Genomic DNA, 18,379 nt, shown 5'->3' with positions numbered 1-18,379 from the left:
AAATCCTTATTCACTCCATCATCCCTTATGATAGTTAATTCATGGGGGACTGCTTCATTGGAACTAAAGCTCCTGGAATTATCTAAAGGCGTGGCACCTGGGGGCAATGGGAAAAGTTCCAGTACCAACATTGTTCTTTCAAGGGATCTTTTTGGAAAACATTTTAACTCACAAGTACTAAGAGACCCTAAACAACCAAACAGGAGATAACCAGGGCCAGAATTAAAATGCAAAAATAAAAACCAGAGATCGTGGAAGGAAAAACTAGAATATAAATTAAAACACAATTAAAACAAGGCAATCAGATAACATGTCTGAAACAAAAATAAAATCCTGTAACACTGAGTGAAACAAGTGGTTTTGCATGCTTTGAACTAATTTTTATTTTTTTTACTTTTCACATTCAATTATGAAACCATTCAGTTTGCCAAGCAATTCAGTTGCCAGTTTGTATTAACTGTTTGAGATCTGAGACATTTAATGTTGTATTAATTTCAAGGATTAAAAAAGTTAAAGGTGACAAACTTTCACTGTTCAATATAAAAACAATGATACAAAAATCTTTTTTACAGAGACCATGGTTTACTTAATTTCTTGGCAAATAGCCAAAATCACTTACTTTACAGTTGAAAGTTTATTGATTAAACATAAGAAAACAGGAAATTAAAACAAGCATGTATATTGAAATTGAGTGATTATACAAAACAAACAATCAAAACCTTTGAAGTCTCTCTCCCTTTGGAAGCAAAATATCAGTCTGATTTTTTTGGAACAACCTTTTTTGATTAAAAGGAAAGGTTTAATTTTACTGTCAGTTCTGATGTGCAGAGGGTGTTCATTTCTTCTGCCCTAACAGAATGTGTACTCCTGGTGGAATTCTGCACCAAAAAATTAAAAATTCTGTACACACTATTTTAAAATTCTGCATATTTTATTTGTCAAAATAACGCAATATAATCACTCTGGTTTCAATTATTTCAGTAATTTATTTAAACTACAATACAATGGATGGAGAATGGGAGTGGGGAGCACTGGAGGAAACCTCCAAATCCCCTTACCTAATAGTAATGTAGCTAGGTTGGACCGTTTATTTCTAGTTATTACTCAACAAATATATGCAGCCATATGCTCAGTGTTACATCATAGGCAGCTGAAGAGCAAGTGAGGACTGGGGAATCAAACTCACAATTTATATTGGCTACTGATCATCTCCAGAAAGGTCAGTACCAAACAGTTCATGGAGCACAGTTTGATAGGAAATTTTTTCAGTCCAAAAATGTAGACCAGTTCTAATCACTAAAGCACCATAAGCATTTCTAAGGCCATACTGTCCTTTATACCACTCTGGCAATGTGAAGGAGCCGTAAAAATTTTACACCTGTTTTATACTTCTGGGGGAATTCACAGAGACAATGGGAACAATTCACTAAGCAGGCAGGCTGCTACATTCTGCTCTGCCTGAGGGGACGGAGCCTGAACCATGCCTACCTCCTCAGAAACACCCCGAAGTCTTGCCCCTCCATGCGGAGCATGCCGCAATAGTGAGTGAGAAGAACAGTGTGTCTCTCTCACACGCACAACTGCCGAGCCCCTTCACTCCCTTGGCGGTGATTTATGTCTCTACTGGCTGCTCCGGGCGCCCAAATCAACCTGCCTATACTGCTGGGGAGGGGCATGTGACAGGTCTTGCGGCTTCCCCATCAGAAGTCATTTTTCTGCAGGGAAGCAAAGCAATCTGGGGGACATGAATTCTGTGCACACGCAGTGATGCGGAATTCCCCCAGGAGTAACAGTGGCAAGGTGGAGGAGAGAGAGGATAGAAAAGGTGGGGGAGATACAGCTTTTGTCAATATCTTTGGAACACTGTATGGCTGGTCACTTATGAATGGCTGCTTTGGCTGGCAGGTCTATCACAGCACCTATTGCTTGGACCCTGGTTCACAATCTGGATGTTGTCTGGTTGGGTTCTCCTTAAACAGGGTAGGGTTGTGGTCATGTCATCTCGCTGTGCCGATGCAGTGCAGTTGGTTTTAGGATTTGATGAAAAGCTGAGAGAGTGAGTTATAGAACAGGAGGAAGGAAGGGGGAACAGAAAGCAACCCAAAAGAAAGGGAGGCAGAACAGTATCTTGCATGCCTTTACGGTGCTGGCAATTAGGTATTCCCACTGATGGGCTTAAGTCTGGTTGTCTGAATAATATAATGATTTTCTCAAATGAAAAACAAAGTTCCTTGAACAAGAGGCCTTCCTCTCAGGAAGACAGTCTTTCCATTTGCTCTTCTTCTGTCTTGGGGCCAGGGAAGGTGAGATGAGCTGGGATGCGTTGGGAGGGAGAGCACTTTAAAGTCTCTTTAAAAGCCCCCCAAAAGGAATAAGTGGGTGGCATAGTTTATCCCCTCATTTTTATTTTTATTTTTACAAATTAGGCCTAACATCCACCCCACATTTTCTGTTTTTACCAAGCAAGATTTTAACAGTTCTTGAACCATATTAGCATGCCCTTTTTGTTTGGACTAATTTAATTTTTTTGTCTGTTTTATTGCACTTATTTATAGCATTTATTATTGAAAACATCTCAACCTATTTTTTATGGTCAATTTTCAAGCAGGCAAAAAGTGATGTTATTGTGACATTTTACAAACTTGCACATCCTTTTTACATTTGAGCTTACAAAACGGGGGTAAATGTTAAGGTCCAGTAATCACAACAGGCCTCTCCTTGGCAGAGGCTGCCTAAAGATTACTTGTGTCTGAGGCTAGAAAGTCCCTTCCCTAAACAGAAACTCAACCAAGAGAGTTGATATCCACCGCTTCTTCCTCTGGCATAGATGCACTATTGAGACTTCTCCACACAACTCCATGTGGTCCAGCAGCATGACTTGAATTCAATCCCAGAACCTGTTTTCTCACCAATGGTGATGCAGTTTGCTGTGAATAATTTGCCTGCCTGTTTTTTTGGCTTACAGATGCACATTTCAGATGACCCAGAGCTTTTTCTCTTGCTTGGGTCTGGGACTGAGAACTGGATTTGGCTGACCTTGAAAATATGCTCTCCTATAATTTTGGCTGCCTCTCCCTGTCCTTAATATCAGATACATTTGTCATTTCAGTCCTGCTCTCCTGCATTTTCTGCTGTCCTGTAGCTCCTTTCTTCCTAACTGGAATCGTAGCATTCGGGACTTAGGAACTTATTCTTCCTTAAAGCCAGGCAAGTCAGCACTATCTTTCAGTAAGAATTCTCACCTGAATTGCCAGGGTTTCCACTCCTCTCTGCAGAGACTTCTTTACCAAGCGTCTGTTAGTTTGGTTAGTTCCCCAGTTTCCTTTCCACTGTTTTATTCTCAGCCTGATCCAGACAGCTGTTTTATTGTATGTCTGCTGTTAACTTCCCAAATGCAGGGCCACATTTAACCTTGTTTTAAGCGATGGTGTATTTGCTTACAACTGGGCTGAACGTGACCCACATACTCTATCTTCTTTTCAACTGAGGTGATGGATTTCTGCAACAAGTCCACTCTAACAGGAATGGTTTTCCTTTCAGGGAGTAGAAACAATGAAGAAGGAAATAGAAGAAAGCGTTCTAGGGCAGACGGGTCCTTACAGACGTCCTGAGCGACTTAGGAAAAGAACGGAATTTGCTGGAGAGAAGATCAAAGAGAGAATATTTGAAGCTAATGAGTATGTATTAAATAAAGAGAGACTGTTGCCATATGTGATCTGCTGAACATTATCTGATGAATGTTTTCAAACTTGGGGCACAGATTGGGAGGTGGAGTCTAGAGGTGAGGTCAGGCTGCAGGGATAAGGGATGGTTTGAGGGAGTGATCTTCTCTGAGTAGAAGCTGGGCAGGGATAGAAGCTCAGTGGCACTCCATTTCTATGGGTAAGAGGGGTGGTGCAGTTATTGTGATTGGTAGATTCTCCCTAATCAAGATTGCAGCCAGCTTCTGTTGGAAAGCCATATTTTATTCCTCCTATAACTTTGGTTTGACCTGAAGATTGGCAAGGTTATTCTGAAGGCAAAATACAATATTTCTGCAAAGTTGGAAGAAAATGCATCAGATGTTTGAGTTACTGTGCATTAACAAAGAATATATTGTCCTGATTTGAAATTTTGATATGGGTATTCTAGTATTTTTGTCTTCCTCACCTCAGACATTTGAGCAGGTCTCTGATATTTCCTGGATGTCTCACTGTCAACATAAGCTTAATGGGATCAAATCTGAACTCCTGACCTTTCCTTCCAACCCCTCTCCACTCCACCCATTCACTCAGGCTCACACAATGCGTGTCCCAGGTGTCAGCTGCAGTCTGCACAGTGAATGGTCATCACTATCTTTCTCCTTGTCTCCAGTCTCATTAAGAGTTCGGCTGTTGATTCATGAAATACTTGCCTTTTGCTCTTCCCTAGGGAGGCGATGGGTGTGGTGCTGCACAAGGATTCCAAATGGTATCAGCAGTGGAAAGATTTCAAAGACAACAATGTGGTCTTCAATAGTAAGTGTTCCCAAGGCTTAAGGAACAGAACTTAATTTCCAGTTATCTTTGCTCTCTTACCATCTGGGCTCTGATGCCATCTGTGCAACTAGTCTCAACATAATACAAATCATGGCCACTTTTGTCATTGCTGTTATTGTGAGGCGGTGTGAGATGGAAAGTAGGTGTAGCTGTTGACACTGCAGTTATTCCAGGCTGCTCCATCTGTGTTGGGACACCCCCCCGCAGTCTTTAACAGAAAGAGATTTTTCCACTGCTCCCAGTTCTTGAAATCTGAATTCCCCACTGTGTATTTCCATCTTGTAGATGGCTGTGACTGACAGCCGTAAGAATACTGAACTCTGAACATGGTCCTTCTAATCAGATGCATCCTGGCACTGAGGAGCGTCCAGAGCGCTGTATACAACCTGTGAGTGGCATGAAGCCTGTGACTCGTGTAATCTGCGAGTGGGCAGACTGTGGGCTTCTTTCTGACACAAAGCGTATGCCACAGAGTCTTGCCTGCAGCAAGCCAAGTTCTTTTTTTGAATTGGTCCCATCTGTGGGATTGTGGGTGTTTCACCTCTCTTTTGGACTGTTTGTAATCCCAGTTTCCCATCAGCACCATTAGCTGTCCATGTTGCATTCTGTGCTTATTGGGTAATACATGATAATAGTCTGGCTTGTTAGTAAGGCTGAAAGGAGTAAAGAGAGCATGCTGAAGACATATTTCAATAATCAGAAATAACTGGTCCAAAGAAGGCTGCCTGGTTTCCAGCTTGCCCCTGTGTTTTCCAAGATAAATCACAAAATCCTTTAACCTCTCCATTGCTCTGACTGTTAAGAATTTTTTCCTAATATTTAGCCTGAATATTTCCTTATCTTTTTGCTCACTTGCTCCTTGTCCCACTCTCTTGTGAGACAGGATTCTCTTGAAAATATTCATTGGTCGCCCTGACAATCCCCTAGAATAATCTCTGCTAGACAATACATTTAGCTCCTTCAGATTCCCCTCATGTTACACAGATTGTGCAGTGTTTGAAGATTAATTGCTTCTTTAGAATCGTAGAGTTAGAAGCGACTGCAAGGGTCATCTAGTCTAACCCCCACCAAGATGCAGGATTGTTCTTTTCTCTAGTTTTTCTGTGTCCTTCCTGAACTGTGGGGCCCAGAGCCGCACACAGTATTGCAGTGGGGTTGTACCCAGGCTATGTAGAGCAGAGCTAGTTGTTGCTCCCTTTATATACTGTATATGGTATATGTGAAGATATCAGATAGTAAAACTAGTTTTTATAAGGAGTAAGATTCAGAGCTTAAGCCAACCACTGACTAATATGCTTTGGGAAGAAACCTCCACTGTGGGCAGGTTTTCCCATAACTACCTAATGCAGCTTCTTCTGGAACTAGCTGCTGTCAGCGATAGAATACTGGACTAGATGGGATATGTGGTATGGCAATTTTAATCTGTTTTTGCAATGGGATTACACTATCAATTCCCTGCTTTTTTAACACCCGCTTCTATATCTATCTTGGAGACTCTGCTTTGCAGGATCTCATCTTCCTTCCTTCCACTAATGCCCCCAAAATAATTCTGATCTCTTGTTTCCTAAGAACAGCTACAAAGAGCTGTAGCAGAGGGGTGGCTATTGCCCAGGGGTAGGCAACCTTTCAGAAGTGGTGTGCCAAGTCTTCATTTATTCACTTTAATTTAAGGTTTCGCGTGCCGGTAATACATGTTAACGTTTTTTAGAAGGTCTCGCTCTATAAGTCTATATTATATAATTAAACTATTGTTGTATGTAAAGTAAACAAGGTTTTCAAAATGTTTAAGAAGCTTCCTTTAAAATTAAATTAAAATGCTGATCTTACGCCACCAGCCTGCTCAGCCCTCTTCCAGCCTGGGGTTCTGTTCACCTAGGCCTGCAGCGGGCTGAGCGGGGCGACTCGAGGTCAGGGCAGAGGGCTGGGGTATGTGTGGAGGTGCAGGGCAGAAGGCTGGGTGTTGGGGGTGACTCGAGGTCAGGGCTGGGGGGGGGGTGCAGGGCAGATGGCTGGGTGTTGGGGGGAGGTCAGAGCAGAGGGCTGGGGGGCTGGGGGGGTGCAGGGCAGAAGGCTGGGGTGCTCGGCTCGTGGGGGTGCTCCCAGCCCCCTGCCCTGAGCGGCTCAAGGCAGGGGGCTGGGAGGGATATGCCCTGTTCCACCCCCTTCCCCAAGGCCCGTCCCTACCTCTCTCTGCCTCCTCTGCGGAGCAGGGAGCACGCTGCCACTCAGCTCTGTTCTGCTCCGCTCCCCCTCGCAAGGGCCGTCGCCGGCAGGGAGAGGGAGGGGGAGGAGGAGGGGCCGGAAAGTGCCACGCTGGGGGAAGAAGGGGGAGGAGGGAAGCTTGGCTGCCGCGGGACCAAGCTTCTGCCTCCTGCCCCTGCAGGGGAGAGCAGGGGGCTGAGTGGGGCGGGGGGCTGGGACCCCCCCCGCTCTCCCCTGCAGGGGCTGGAGGCAGAAGCTTGGTCCCGCGGCAGCCAAGCTTCCCTCCTCCCCCTTCTTCCCCCAGCGTGGCACTTTCCGGCCCCTCCGCCCCTCCTCCTCCTCCTCCTCCTCCTCCTCCTCCTCTCACCGGGCAGGCAGCGTGCCACTCAGAATCGGCTCGCGTGCCGTAGGTTGCTGACCCCTGCTATTACCCCTTCATCCCAGGAGATTTATTTCTGTCTTAGGCCTTATCTTTGTCCTGGAGGTTTGGGAGTGCATTGCTGCTTAGAACCTTGTTCTCCTTGCACTACAGTAGAACCTCCGAGTTATGAACACCTCGGAAATGGAGGTTATTCGTAACTCTGAACAAAACATTATGGTGGTTCTTTCAAAAGTTTACAACTGCACATTGTCTTAATACAGCTTTGAAACCTTACTGTGCAGAAAAAAACTGCTGCTTTCCTTTTCTTTTTTAGTAGTTTACATTTAACACAGCACTGTACTGTTTGCTTTTTTATTTTTTCCTCTTTCTCTTTTGGTCTCTGCTGTTGCCTGATTGTGCATTTCCAGTTCCAAATGAGGTGTGTGGTTGACTGGTCAGTTCGTAACTCTGGTGTTTGTAACTCTGAGGTTCTACTGTACTTTCCCAGACCTAAATCAGCAAGGTTTTCTCTTGGATCAGGAACCTGCTGAAAGATATTGGCCTAATGTTAGTATCCTGCACTGCCACTGACGTGGTTTTGGATTATGTTCCTGGACACTGGCTTTCTGGGTGCAAGTGGTGTGCTGTGGGGGGGGATGGAAGGCCTTGCACCAATGCTGTAACCTGCTGGGATGATTCAGGAGCACTATTTGCTGAGTTGGCAGATACTTTAGTTCTCCTAGGCCAGAAGAATGACAGCTGTATGATCTTTGGGCTCTGACGCTCATGCAGAGGAGAAACCAATCTGTAAAAGTTATGGAAAAAGATTAATGGTTAAGATAATTTATCCCTAACTGTGGGAAAGCAATGACAGAAAAAACTCTTGTCACTGAAGTATTGAAATATATTAAAGCATACGTCCGGAAAGGACTTCATAGGTAAAGTCCAAACCCCTCAGTCAGACCTGTCCAGTCTTGCACATGCTAATTCCAATTTAAGATGCACAAGAGTGAAATGGCAAGGCAATGATGCTGATCTCCCCTCTTCTTTCAGGGTTCTTTGAAATGAAGATGAAGTATGATGAAAGTGATAACGCCTTCATTCGGGCATCCAGAGCTGTTACAGACAAAGTCACCGGTTTAATAGGTAGCATTTCATCTTTGTTGAGAAGAGTCTCTCGAGGGTTACATGACACATAGCTGAGACTCAGGATTAACAATGGGAGTATTAGTGCTGCTGCCCTCCGTGTATTACTAGCCTTTGGGAAGGAATTTGGGGCTTCCTGATATTTTGCATATACATATCATGTGTCTTGTGGAATGTTGTAGCAACCAGCCACTGGCTCAGGAGTGGGCAGTAATGACAAATGTTTAGCTCTGTCCTGGCAGAACTGACTTATGTGATAGATATGTGAAGGCTGTGTGTCTCCCTTACCTTTTGGCAACACTTGTGCCAACAAAAGCTCATTAAATTGAATTGCCTTGTCAGGTGGGCTGTTCTCGAAGACAGAAATGTCAGAGGTTTTGACAGAGATTCTCAAAGTGGACCCAGCTTTTGACAAGGATCAGTTTCTAAAGCAATGTAAGAACGACATAATCCCCAATGTTCTGGAGGTGAGTTAGAGGGGCAGGGACATGATGCACTTATTTCTGTCCTTAAAGTCTCACAGAAGGCTTCCAACTCAGACTGTTTGATTTTGCTAAAGATAAAAGTCAATGCTGGGTGACTGGCTTTTTGCCTCTCAAACTCAGGGTTCCAGCCCAGCTTAACTAACTGGAAGAAATGACTTAGTGTAAGGAATGATGAATCTCAGGTCAGGAGAACCACCCCACCCAGTCTAGCAGGTTTTAGGCCCTGACCAGACTGGAAAACAAACTGCCTCTCTCTCTGAGTGACGAACGCTAAGAGCTCCAGAGGGACCTAACATAGATGAATGGGTAGTATTGTATGCAGTGTTGTTGTAGCTGTGTTGGTCCCAGGTTATTAGAGACAAGGTGGGTGAAATAATAACTTTTACTGGACCAACTTCTGTTGGTGAACGAAACAAGCTTTCGATCTTACACAGAGCTCTTCTGCAAGTCTGGATCTGAACTGGACCAGACCTGAAGAAGAGCTCTGTGTGAGCTCTAATACTTGTCTTTCACCAACAGAAGTTTATCCAATAAAAGATATTACCTCGTTCTGGGTAGTACGACAGACAATATATAGTGTTGACAAGCGGGGTGGCAAAATGAATTACTGGCTTGAATGGACTTTGTAAAGAGAAGTTGAAAAGATTGGGATTGTTTAGTTTAGAGAAGGAAAATGAGAATGGTATATAAACCCATGGTTGTTAGACTAAATAAGAATGCTATTCTTTATTTCTTATGATGTAAGAACAGGGAGATGTGCAATTATAGTGCAAGAGGTGTAGTTAAAACTGATAAAAGGAAATACTCCTTAACACATTTCACAGTTTGTCTGGAGCTCGCGGCCATAAGAGTTCATTGAGCCAGTTGCTTAGGATGATTCAAAAAAGGATTTGATGTTTATGGGTAAGCAGGACATCCACAGTGAGGTGGTGATATATTTTGAAAGCAGATGTGTGGTCACATCTGTGTGTAATAACTGATCAGTTGAGTGTCTCTCAAACTGGTTAAACACATAGCTGTATCTGTAGTGTAGACAGAGCCTAAAACTAAGGAATATAGGAATTGTGACACAGGATTGGACCGCCTTTTATCCTGCTTCTAACAGTGGCCGATGCTAAATGCTTCAAGGAAGGTGCAGAAACCCTTAGATGGACACATAGAATAGACTGCCCATGGGGAAGGGTCTTTTTAACCCTAGGCAGTAAATTCACTTATGACTTGAAGCTTGAAGATTTATTATATCTATTGCATTGAAAGTTATCCTGCCTAATGGAACTCTGGATGTTATCTATCTATCTATCTATCTATCTATGTCCAGTTCTCTCTTGAATCCAGCTAATTTCATGGTTTCAATAATATCTTATAGGAGTAGGTGCCACAAGTTAATTATGCAATATTTTTTTTAAAAATCCTTTCATTATTTGGAAATGTATTATTGCCTTTCAGTTTAACTGAATGTGCCACTGTTGACCTTTTGCCATGTTGAAAATTGACCATTTGTTCCTGCTGTTTGCACCTGCTTCTGTGTTCCTGCTAAAATACATCTCCCCAAACTTGAAAATTGCTGGAAGGTATTAACAGTTTGGTTCATGTTACCTACTTAAGCCTAAGATCTGTGATTATCTCAAGCAGTATGTATTTATAGGTACTTCTGTACTGCTCATCACCTTAATGTCTGAAATTTCATCTCACTCCATGTTGAGGCAGGTTAGGAGAAAGGTGTCATGGCATAATATAGAATTTAAAGGTCACTTTTCAAGAGCTGATAGTTTGACAGATGTTTTAAAAGTTCCCTTGTTTGTATTGCTTATTTATTACTTCCTTTTTAGGCTATATCATCTGGAGACCTGGATGTCCTCAAAGATTGGTGCTATGAAGCAGTAAGTATAAATATTAATAATGAGTCTCTAAAGGCTGGGATTCCCCTCTGGTGTTAATTTTGGACCTGAAATGTCCCAAGATTAGGTTCAGCATGGCCGCCCTAACCTTGGCCAAACAGTCACCATCCCCATTATCATACTGCTGTGTGCCTTGTCCTTCCTTTCCCCAGCCCCTCCCTCATGTTTGTCCCCTTCGTTTGGTCTTCTGAGAAACATCTACCTTGATCTTGTGTGCTATAAAATAGTAAATAGATGTTTTCCCAGCTGTTTACTATGATAGAATTTCAGCATTGAGTCCACTTCTCTAAACACAAATGTATGTAAACTGTATCTGATCTGTAACTTCAGCAATAGCTCCATCATCACATTTTTTTAAGTTTGTGGAAGCAAACTTTGTCTGGAGATTCATTTATTCTTGTCCTTTAAATGCTGTCTGTTTCTGCTGCCTGTCCTGCTCCAGAATAATTGGGCTGTTGACAATGCACAGAAAATTGTATCCTTTTTGTTAAAAAGGAAATGTAATTGCTCAACATTTTTAATGTTTTAAAGTTGCATCAATTTCCACCACAAGAGGGCTGGAAATTCACATAAACCAGATAAGCTTGTGCAGGGAATCTTCTGCATTTTGAACTGGGCAGATCCTTTTCATAGGGCTTCAGTCTCTTGATTGTGACTTTATTCAGAATAAAACTATCAATACCTTGGTATAACAGAGTGGGGTGTTTAAAGCCTTCTGCAAGCATTTCAGCACTGATTTTAAGTACTTTAGTTTACTCTGTAGGACAGCCCTCTTGAAAAGTTTGTAGCGGAGGCAGCAGGCTTACCCCCATGCCTGAAATACTGAGAGGCAAGAGTTTCCTACGTGTTTTATTTTAAACTTAAAAATAGAACTAGCCAAGTTGAGTCAGCTGCAAAACCAGCTGAGGAAATGAATAGAGTGTCCCATTGATGGGAGAATCTAGGACATCGGTGGGGGAGGTCTCAAATGCAATTGTGCAAATCGCTATTTGTAGCAAACCAGCACCATGTGCTAATTTATAGAGAACAAGGGAAATAGCCATTCCCAGGGATGGTCTCAAACTCTCATGAGGTATAACAGGAAGAGAACAAATTACCCCCTCTAAAACTTTTCTGACTCTGCCTTATTTGTTATGCTAATGATTCATCCTTCGTGAAAGTTGAGTATAATAAATTTAGTGCAGACTTCTGTGTGTATAAAAACTCTAATAAACAACTGGCCAATGTTCAAATCAGGTTTGAGAATAACTAAATAGCACCCACTAGCTCTCAGGGTGCAGTTCTTGGTTCAGTAAGGTTTCCCTGTCTAATCTCCCTTCAGAACACTCTGCTTTGACTCCTGTTAGTCTAACCTCCTTACCAGTAAGCTTCTGCAGGATATTTGCACTTTTAGGATTTGTGATGAAGATTAGAAGCTTTTCAAGGCACAGACTGTGCCTTCCTTTTTGTTTGACCTACACCTAGTATATTGCTGGAAGCAAATAGCAATTCAGCATCCAGGACAACAGTTTTTGATGCATAAATAATAATGAAGCATGTGCGTCTAAAAAGGAGCCAGGAAAAACTGGGCTAATCTCCAAGTTCTGTGTACTGGGGAAATGGCTAGAAAGTTCACTTGCTTCCCAGACTGTTTCCATGTTTGCTGTCAGATCAGAACTGTAAATACTTTGGCTAGCAGGTGCTCTCAATGCATATGTTCTATGTCATTAATTATATGCCTACTGTTATGTCCAGCTGCATGACAGAGGGAGTCCCAGACAGGGCTGGATTAAGGACCCCCCCACCTCCCAGAGCATATAATGAAACCACCTGATATTTGCATGAATATGGTAATCAGCATATTTTCAAAGAATCAAGATTGTTCATTTTGGTTGGTTTCTTTTGAAATGTTCACTGTAAGGAATCCTCCCTCTTCCTTTCCTTTGTCACGGATTTCCTAGGAGATGAAAAGTTCAAACATGTAACCAAAGTTTATATTGCTTTATTTAGACTTACAGTCAGCTTGCTTATCCAATCCAACAAGCCAAAGCAATGGGTCATCTCGTCCACTCCAGAGTTATTGACGTTAACAACATTGATGTAAGTTTCCCATTTTCTGTTCCTCCTCGGAGGTGGGTCAAATCCTGAGCTCCGGCTCAGACTTGCCTTCTCACATGGGCAAATTCCTATTAATATTGGTATTATGGCAGTATGTAGAGGCTCCAGCTGAAATCAGTGCTCCACTGTGCCAGGTGCTGTACATACACATAGCAAGAGACAGTTCCTACCTGAAGAGTTTATGATCTAAATTGACGTAACAGACAAAAAGGATGGGAAGAGAATCAGTACCACACCACTGTACCTCTCATGAACTTCATTAGTAGTTTGCATGTGAAAGACCTCAGAACGTGGCCCGGTACCATTGCTTTACAGTTTATTAAATTGCCTAGAAGAGACTCCATTCCTCATGCTCCCTTTTTTACAATTCTGTTGGATTTGGGGATGGTTTAAGGCTGCTGGATTATGCTAGGTTTTACACCACTGCTGTCTTCTTGTCCTTGGGGTTTCCATTTCTCTCAGAAAATGCTGTATGCAGTAAAATTGGTGCAGCTTTATTTACAGCTAAAATATAGCGTTATGATGCCTGGGTATTTGTGATTCCCTGGGTGTATGTAGAGGGGGTTTTCTGCTTCTCTTCAGCAAGTATTTCACACATGGTGGTGTGACTCACCCCTTCCACAGCTGCTCTAGGATTTGCCACTAATCTTGCTAACATCAAGATGCAGAACCATGGAGAAATACAGCAACCAACAGAGGCTGTGGGAGAGGATCATTGAGTTTGCTTCTTAGCAGCAGTATCCTGCTCTGTTAGCAGTTCCACTGTGTGAAACATCCCAGAGGGAGCTCTATTCTGACGCTTGCCATTTTTCTGCTTAGCCACTGGCCCAGTGAGACAGAATTGCAAGAATATTTTCCTATTGTGATCAAAACCTGGTTACAGACTGCAGGAGTCCTTGTTCCACTCCTGCAAAGGCACCTTGGTGTAAATCTATACCCCAGCAATTTAGAAAGACTAAAGATAAAGGCAAATATCACTGACCCAGTGCATGTGTGCAGATGGCTATGTTGGTGCTCATTGTGAATGATCATTCTTGGTGAACATTTCAGTGGATCAGGTTCATGCAGTACAGGAAAACCTGCCTGAGAGAAATTACTGTAATTCCCAGAGACTTTTGTTGGGGAGGGAGGTTTATGGTTGTGAGTGAAGCCGTTTTCTTACTAGATGCAGTATCAGATATGGAATCAGTGGTTAAATATATTTATGGATTGACCTCTCCGTCAGGCCCAGATAACCAGCACCAAGAGTCCTAAAAGAGCTGACTGAGGAGATCTGTTGCCCGCTGATTTTAATTTTTAATAAATCTTGGGATACTGGGGAACTTGCAGAAGACTGAAAGAGTGCTAATGCTGTGGCAATATTCAAAAGGACAAGCAGGATGACTCAAGTAACCTTAGGCTGGTTAGCCTGACATCAATCCCAGACAAAATAGAGAAGCTGATACGGGATTCAGTGAATCAAGAACTGAAGGATAGCAATATAATTCGTACTAGTCAACATGGTTTTATGGAAAATAGGTTTTATAATCTCATCAGAGAATGAAATCGGGTTTCACAAGTTTTTTTGATAGCTGTGTAGATGTAATATACTTACTTTTTAAAGGATTTGTACGCACAATATTCTGATTAAAAAATACTAGTATACCATACTAAAATAAAACACCCCTCACTTCCTTCTCACCACCAGTGGCTGGAATCAGAGCTCTGTGGTTTTCACTACACAATTCCTCACAATTCCTTTTCTGTTACTGAGATTTTTCTCTGTATGTAGTTGTATAGTTAGTACCCTACTTAGTTGCTCTGGGTGATGCCCTCACCAGGGTTCAGACACTGACTATCTTCGGGGGCGGAGAAAGAAAGGAGGCGATCCCCATTAATGATCCCCCAAACAATGTGCTTGCTCTATTTGGGTGAGGGTCACACCAAGGAGCGGTGTTCAGTTTGTAAATTGTTCACTAAAACGACTCAGGTGGCTAGAGGCCTTCGGTCTGAAGCAGCACCTCCTTGAGCAGCTGTGAGGCCTGGTTCAGCTCCACGGCCCGTATCGGATTGGAGGTCGCCCTCTCGCTCAGTGACTGATGCAGTCTGCATTCCAGAGCTGGCATCTCTCTGAAGAGGTGGAGAAGTTGTTTGACTCCTCAAGTGCGCTGGTGGAAGAGGTCTCATAAGGCCAATCAGGACCTCTCCCGGTCTCATGGAGATGCTTACTCTTCGTCTAAAAGTAGTGTGGACTGACACTGTGCTATTGCTGACACACAGGATGGAGGAGGTCCTTCAGACTGCTCCCCGGTACAGTCAGAGTTCCTGCACAAGAATACTCACAAACTACTGGATATCCTCTAGCCATCTGCCCCAGGGAGGGTAGGCCTCTGTATTAACGATGTGCTCCTAGAGCTTGCAAAGGTTCTTTGGAGTACTCTGGCGTCAGTGCTGCCTGATGCAAAGTGTTCAGAGAAACGCTATTTTGTACGTGTGCAGGGTTTTGAAGGTTTCTATTCTCTCCCAATCCCTGATTCCCTGGTTGTGACTGCCGGGAATGATAGGGCCCAGCAGGGCAGGTGTAAGTCTGCATCCAAGGCCAGGGAGTCCAAGAGGGTGGATTTAATGGATTGGAAAATCTGTACTTCCTCTTCCCTGCAAATGTGTATTGTGAACCAGCAGGCATTGCTGTCCAAGTACAAGGTTATTAATTTGACAGCTACGTCTAAATTTGTAGACCAGTTACCTGAAACCTCCAGGGAGGAATTTTGAGCATTGATAGTCGAGGCCTGTTTGGTGGCCAAGACATCCTTGCAATCGGCTGAGATACGTTGACGAGAGTTTGAGAGCGCTTCTGCCTTCAGACTGTTTTCAGGCAGTTCGTCCTCGGTGTGGAGCTGCACTCTGAGCCTGCAGCTTGAATGTGCCTGAGGGCTGTTGGATCACATGGCTGCTTGCATGTAGGTGGCCTAATTTGCCAGGTTCCATCTTTGCCTCTCCAAATGTGGCTGAGGACAATTTCTCGTCCAACCCAGCACTCCGTGGACAGATTGATCCTGCGCCCTCCACTGATCCCTGGACTCCTTACATTGCTCTGGACTATCCATCACTGTATGCCAGGGCATTCCCTTTGCTCGGTCACCGCTCACCAGGACCATTGTCACCGACTCCTCCTCGCTAGGCTGGGGAGTGCATTTGTGGTCACTGAGAGTCCAGGGTCTATGGTCAGAACAGGTATATCAACATTCTGGAGCTTTGAGCCATTTACAACGCATGTTGCCTTTTGATATCGAATCAGTGGATCACATTATTATGGACAATACCACTGTGACGTATTATGTGAACAGACAAGGAGGAACACACTTGAAAGTGCTGTGTCAGGTAACAATTCGACTTGGCAGTTTTGCATCAGCGAGAACATTACTACTGTGGCTGATCACTTACCTGCAGCCTGGAATCAATTCACAGATCACCTCAGTAGCAATTTCTCCTTGACTCACAAGTGGTCTCTGAAGTCCAGTGTCCTTCAGTCCATCTTTACAATTTGGAGCATTCCTATGATAAATCTGTTCGCTACGAGAGACAAGAAGAAATGTGTCTCTTTTGCTTTCAGTGGGGCTTTAGTCTGGGCTCTCTGGCCAATGCCCTTCATCTGAGTTGAGAATCTGCAATCTTGTATGCTTTCCCTCTGATTCCAATCATCCCGCAGGTAATCATCAAACTCAAGTTGGACCATGCCAAGGTCATCCTCATTGCTCCAGCGTGGCCGAGGCAGCGTTGGTTTTCTGACCTGGCATTATCAATTCAGCATCCCATGTCTCTCCCACTTCATCCCCACCTACTGACCCAGCACCACAGTCAGATCTTGTATCCTGCACTCAGCTCTCTACATCTCACTGCATGGCTGCTCCATGGTTAAATGAGGAGGAGGAAAAATACTCTGAGGCTGTTCAACAGGTGTTACTTAATAGTAGGAAACACTCTACTAGATTGGCCTGTTTGGCCAAATGGAAACGTTTTTTGGTGTGGTCGTCTGCTGACAGGGTTCATCCGAGGTTGACAGGGAGGCAGGACATCTTGGAGTACTTGTTGCATCTTCAGACTTCAGCTCTTGCACTCAGTTCATTGAGAGGCCACCTGACTGCAATTTTGGCATTTCATCTGCCCATTCAGGGGAGACTGATATTTTCAAATCCATGACAACAAGGTTCTTGAACGGAATCCTTCATCGCCACCTGCCAGTGAAAGAACAAGTTCCTTTGTTGGACCTCAGTACAGTCTTAATGGCTCTGATGGGACCTCGGTTTGAGTCTTTTGCATCATTATCTTTTCCTCTTCTGTGTCAAAAACTGCATTCCTGGTGGCCCTAACATCTGCAAGAAATGTATGAGAGTTGCTGGTTTAGATGGCAGAGCCTCCTTATACGCGATTCTCTAAAGACAAGGTGACCTTGAGGTTGATCCTGAAGCTTTTATCTAAAGTGGTGTTACAGTTTCATCTGAACCAGGCAGTGTATCTACCTGTGTTCTATCCTAAGCCGCATTCAGCCCTGGAGGAGCAGCATCTTCATTTGCTGGATGTCAGGTGCTGTCTGTCTTTTGCCTGGACAGGACTAAACCCTTTTGTGATTAGCCTCGTCTGTTCGTGTCGTTTGCAGACCGGATGAAGGGACAAGCAGTCTCTTCGCAGATGATTTCCTGGTAGATAACTTCCTGTATCATGACTGCATATGGAATAGCACAAGCTATGCTCCCTCAAAGGTATTTTAAATGACCTTTCAGTACTGGATATTTGCAGGGCTGCCACTTGGTCATCTGCACATATGTTTACCAACCATTATGCAATTACCGTGGCATCCAGAGCAGATGCAAACTTTGGAGGAGGAGTCCTGCAGTCCTTGGTTAAGTTAGACATGGGGTTCTCAAACTGGGAGTCATGACCCCTCGGGGTCGCAAGGCGGTTACATGGTGGTCATGAACTATCACCTCCGTGGGGCTGACAGCTCCCAGCCACCATCAAATTACCCTCCCCCTATTTTGAATGTATAAGGGGGGTCACACTCGGAGGCTTACTGTGTGAAAAGGGTCACCGATACAAAAAGTTTGAAAACCACTGAAGTAGACTCCGGGTCCCGCTTCCTGCAGGTACTGCTTGTGAGTCAGCTGCATCTCCTCAAAGAGGAAGAAATGGTTACTTACTGTAACTGGTTCTTCGAGATGTGATGCAGACGTGTGTTCCATAACCCACCCTCTGCCCACTCTGCATTGGAGTCTGTACTCCTGACATTGGGTGCGAAGAAACTGAGGGATGTTGGGGTGGTGCTGCCTCATATAGTCAGGAGAGGGGCTACAGCCATGAGGCGCAAGCGCCACCACCCTATGGGTAGTACTAGGCAATATTGTCCAGCTCCTGTACACTGGGTGTGCACACACCCAAGTGGAATACACGCCTGCATCAGATCTCGAAGGACCACGATTACAGTCAGTAACCATTTCTTATCTATGTATACGGCATTATGAGAACAATGCTGGAATATTGCGTCCAGTTTTAGTGTCCTTGTTTGTAAAAGGATGTTAAAAATTGGAGAGGGTACAGGAAAAAACCATAAATGATTTGAGGACTGGCGAACATACCTTACTGGGAAAACTTAGACCTCAATTTGTTTAGTGTACCAAAAAGAAGATTGAGAAGTGA

The 18,379-nt window shown here is 43.8% G+C and overlaps 1 protein-coding gene across 1 annotated transcript in view; it reads left to right on the top strand.

Moving 5' to 3' along the window:
- TIMM44 (translocase of inner mitochondrial membrane 44) overlaps nt 1-18,379 on the top strand; it is a 71,089-nt gene that overhangs the window by 32,611 nt on the left and 20,099 nt on the right. Inside the window, exons 6-11 of the mRNA XM_065422253.1 lie at nt 3,541-3,677; nt 4,411-4,496; nt 8,134-8,226; nt 8,569-8,693; nt 10,541-10,591; nt 12,599-12,688. Of these exons, the coding sequence (XP_065278325.1) occupies nt 3,541-3,677; nt 4,411-4,496; nt 8,134-8,226; nt 8,569-8,693; nt 10,541-10,591; nt 12,599-12,688 (582 nt within the window). The remainder of the gene's footprint in view (nt 1-3,540; nt 3,678-4,410; nt 4,497-8,133; nt 8,227-8,568; nt 8,694-10,540; nt 10,592-12,598; nt 12,689-18,379) is intronic.

This window comes from Emys orbicularis, chromosome 24, assembly GCF_028017835.1.
Source record: "Emys orbicularis isolate rEmyOrb1 chromosome 24, rEmyOrb1.hap1, whole genome shotgun sequence".
NCBI classification, from domain to species: Eukaryota; Metazoa; Chordata; order Testudines; family Emydidae; genus Emys; species Emys orbicularis.
This window is presented reverse-complemented; position numbering and strand designations above follow the sequence as displayed.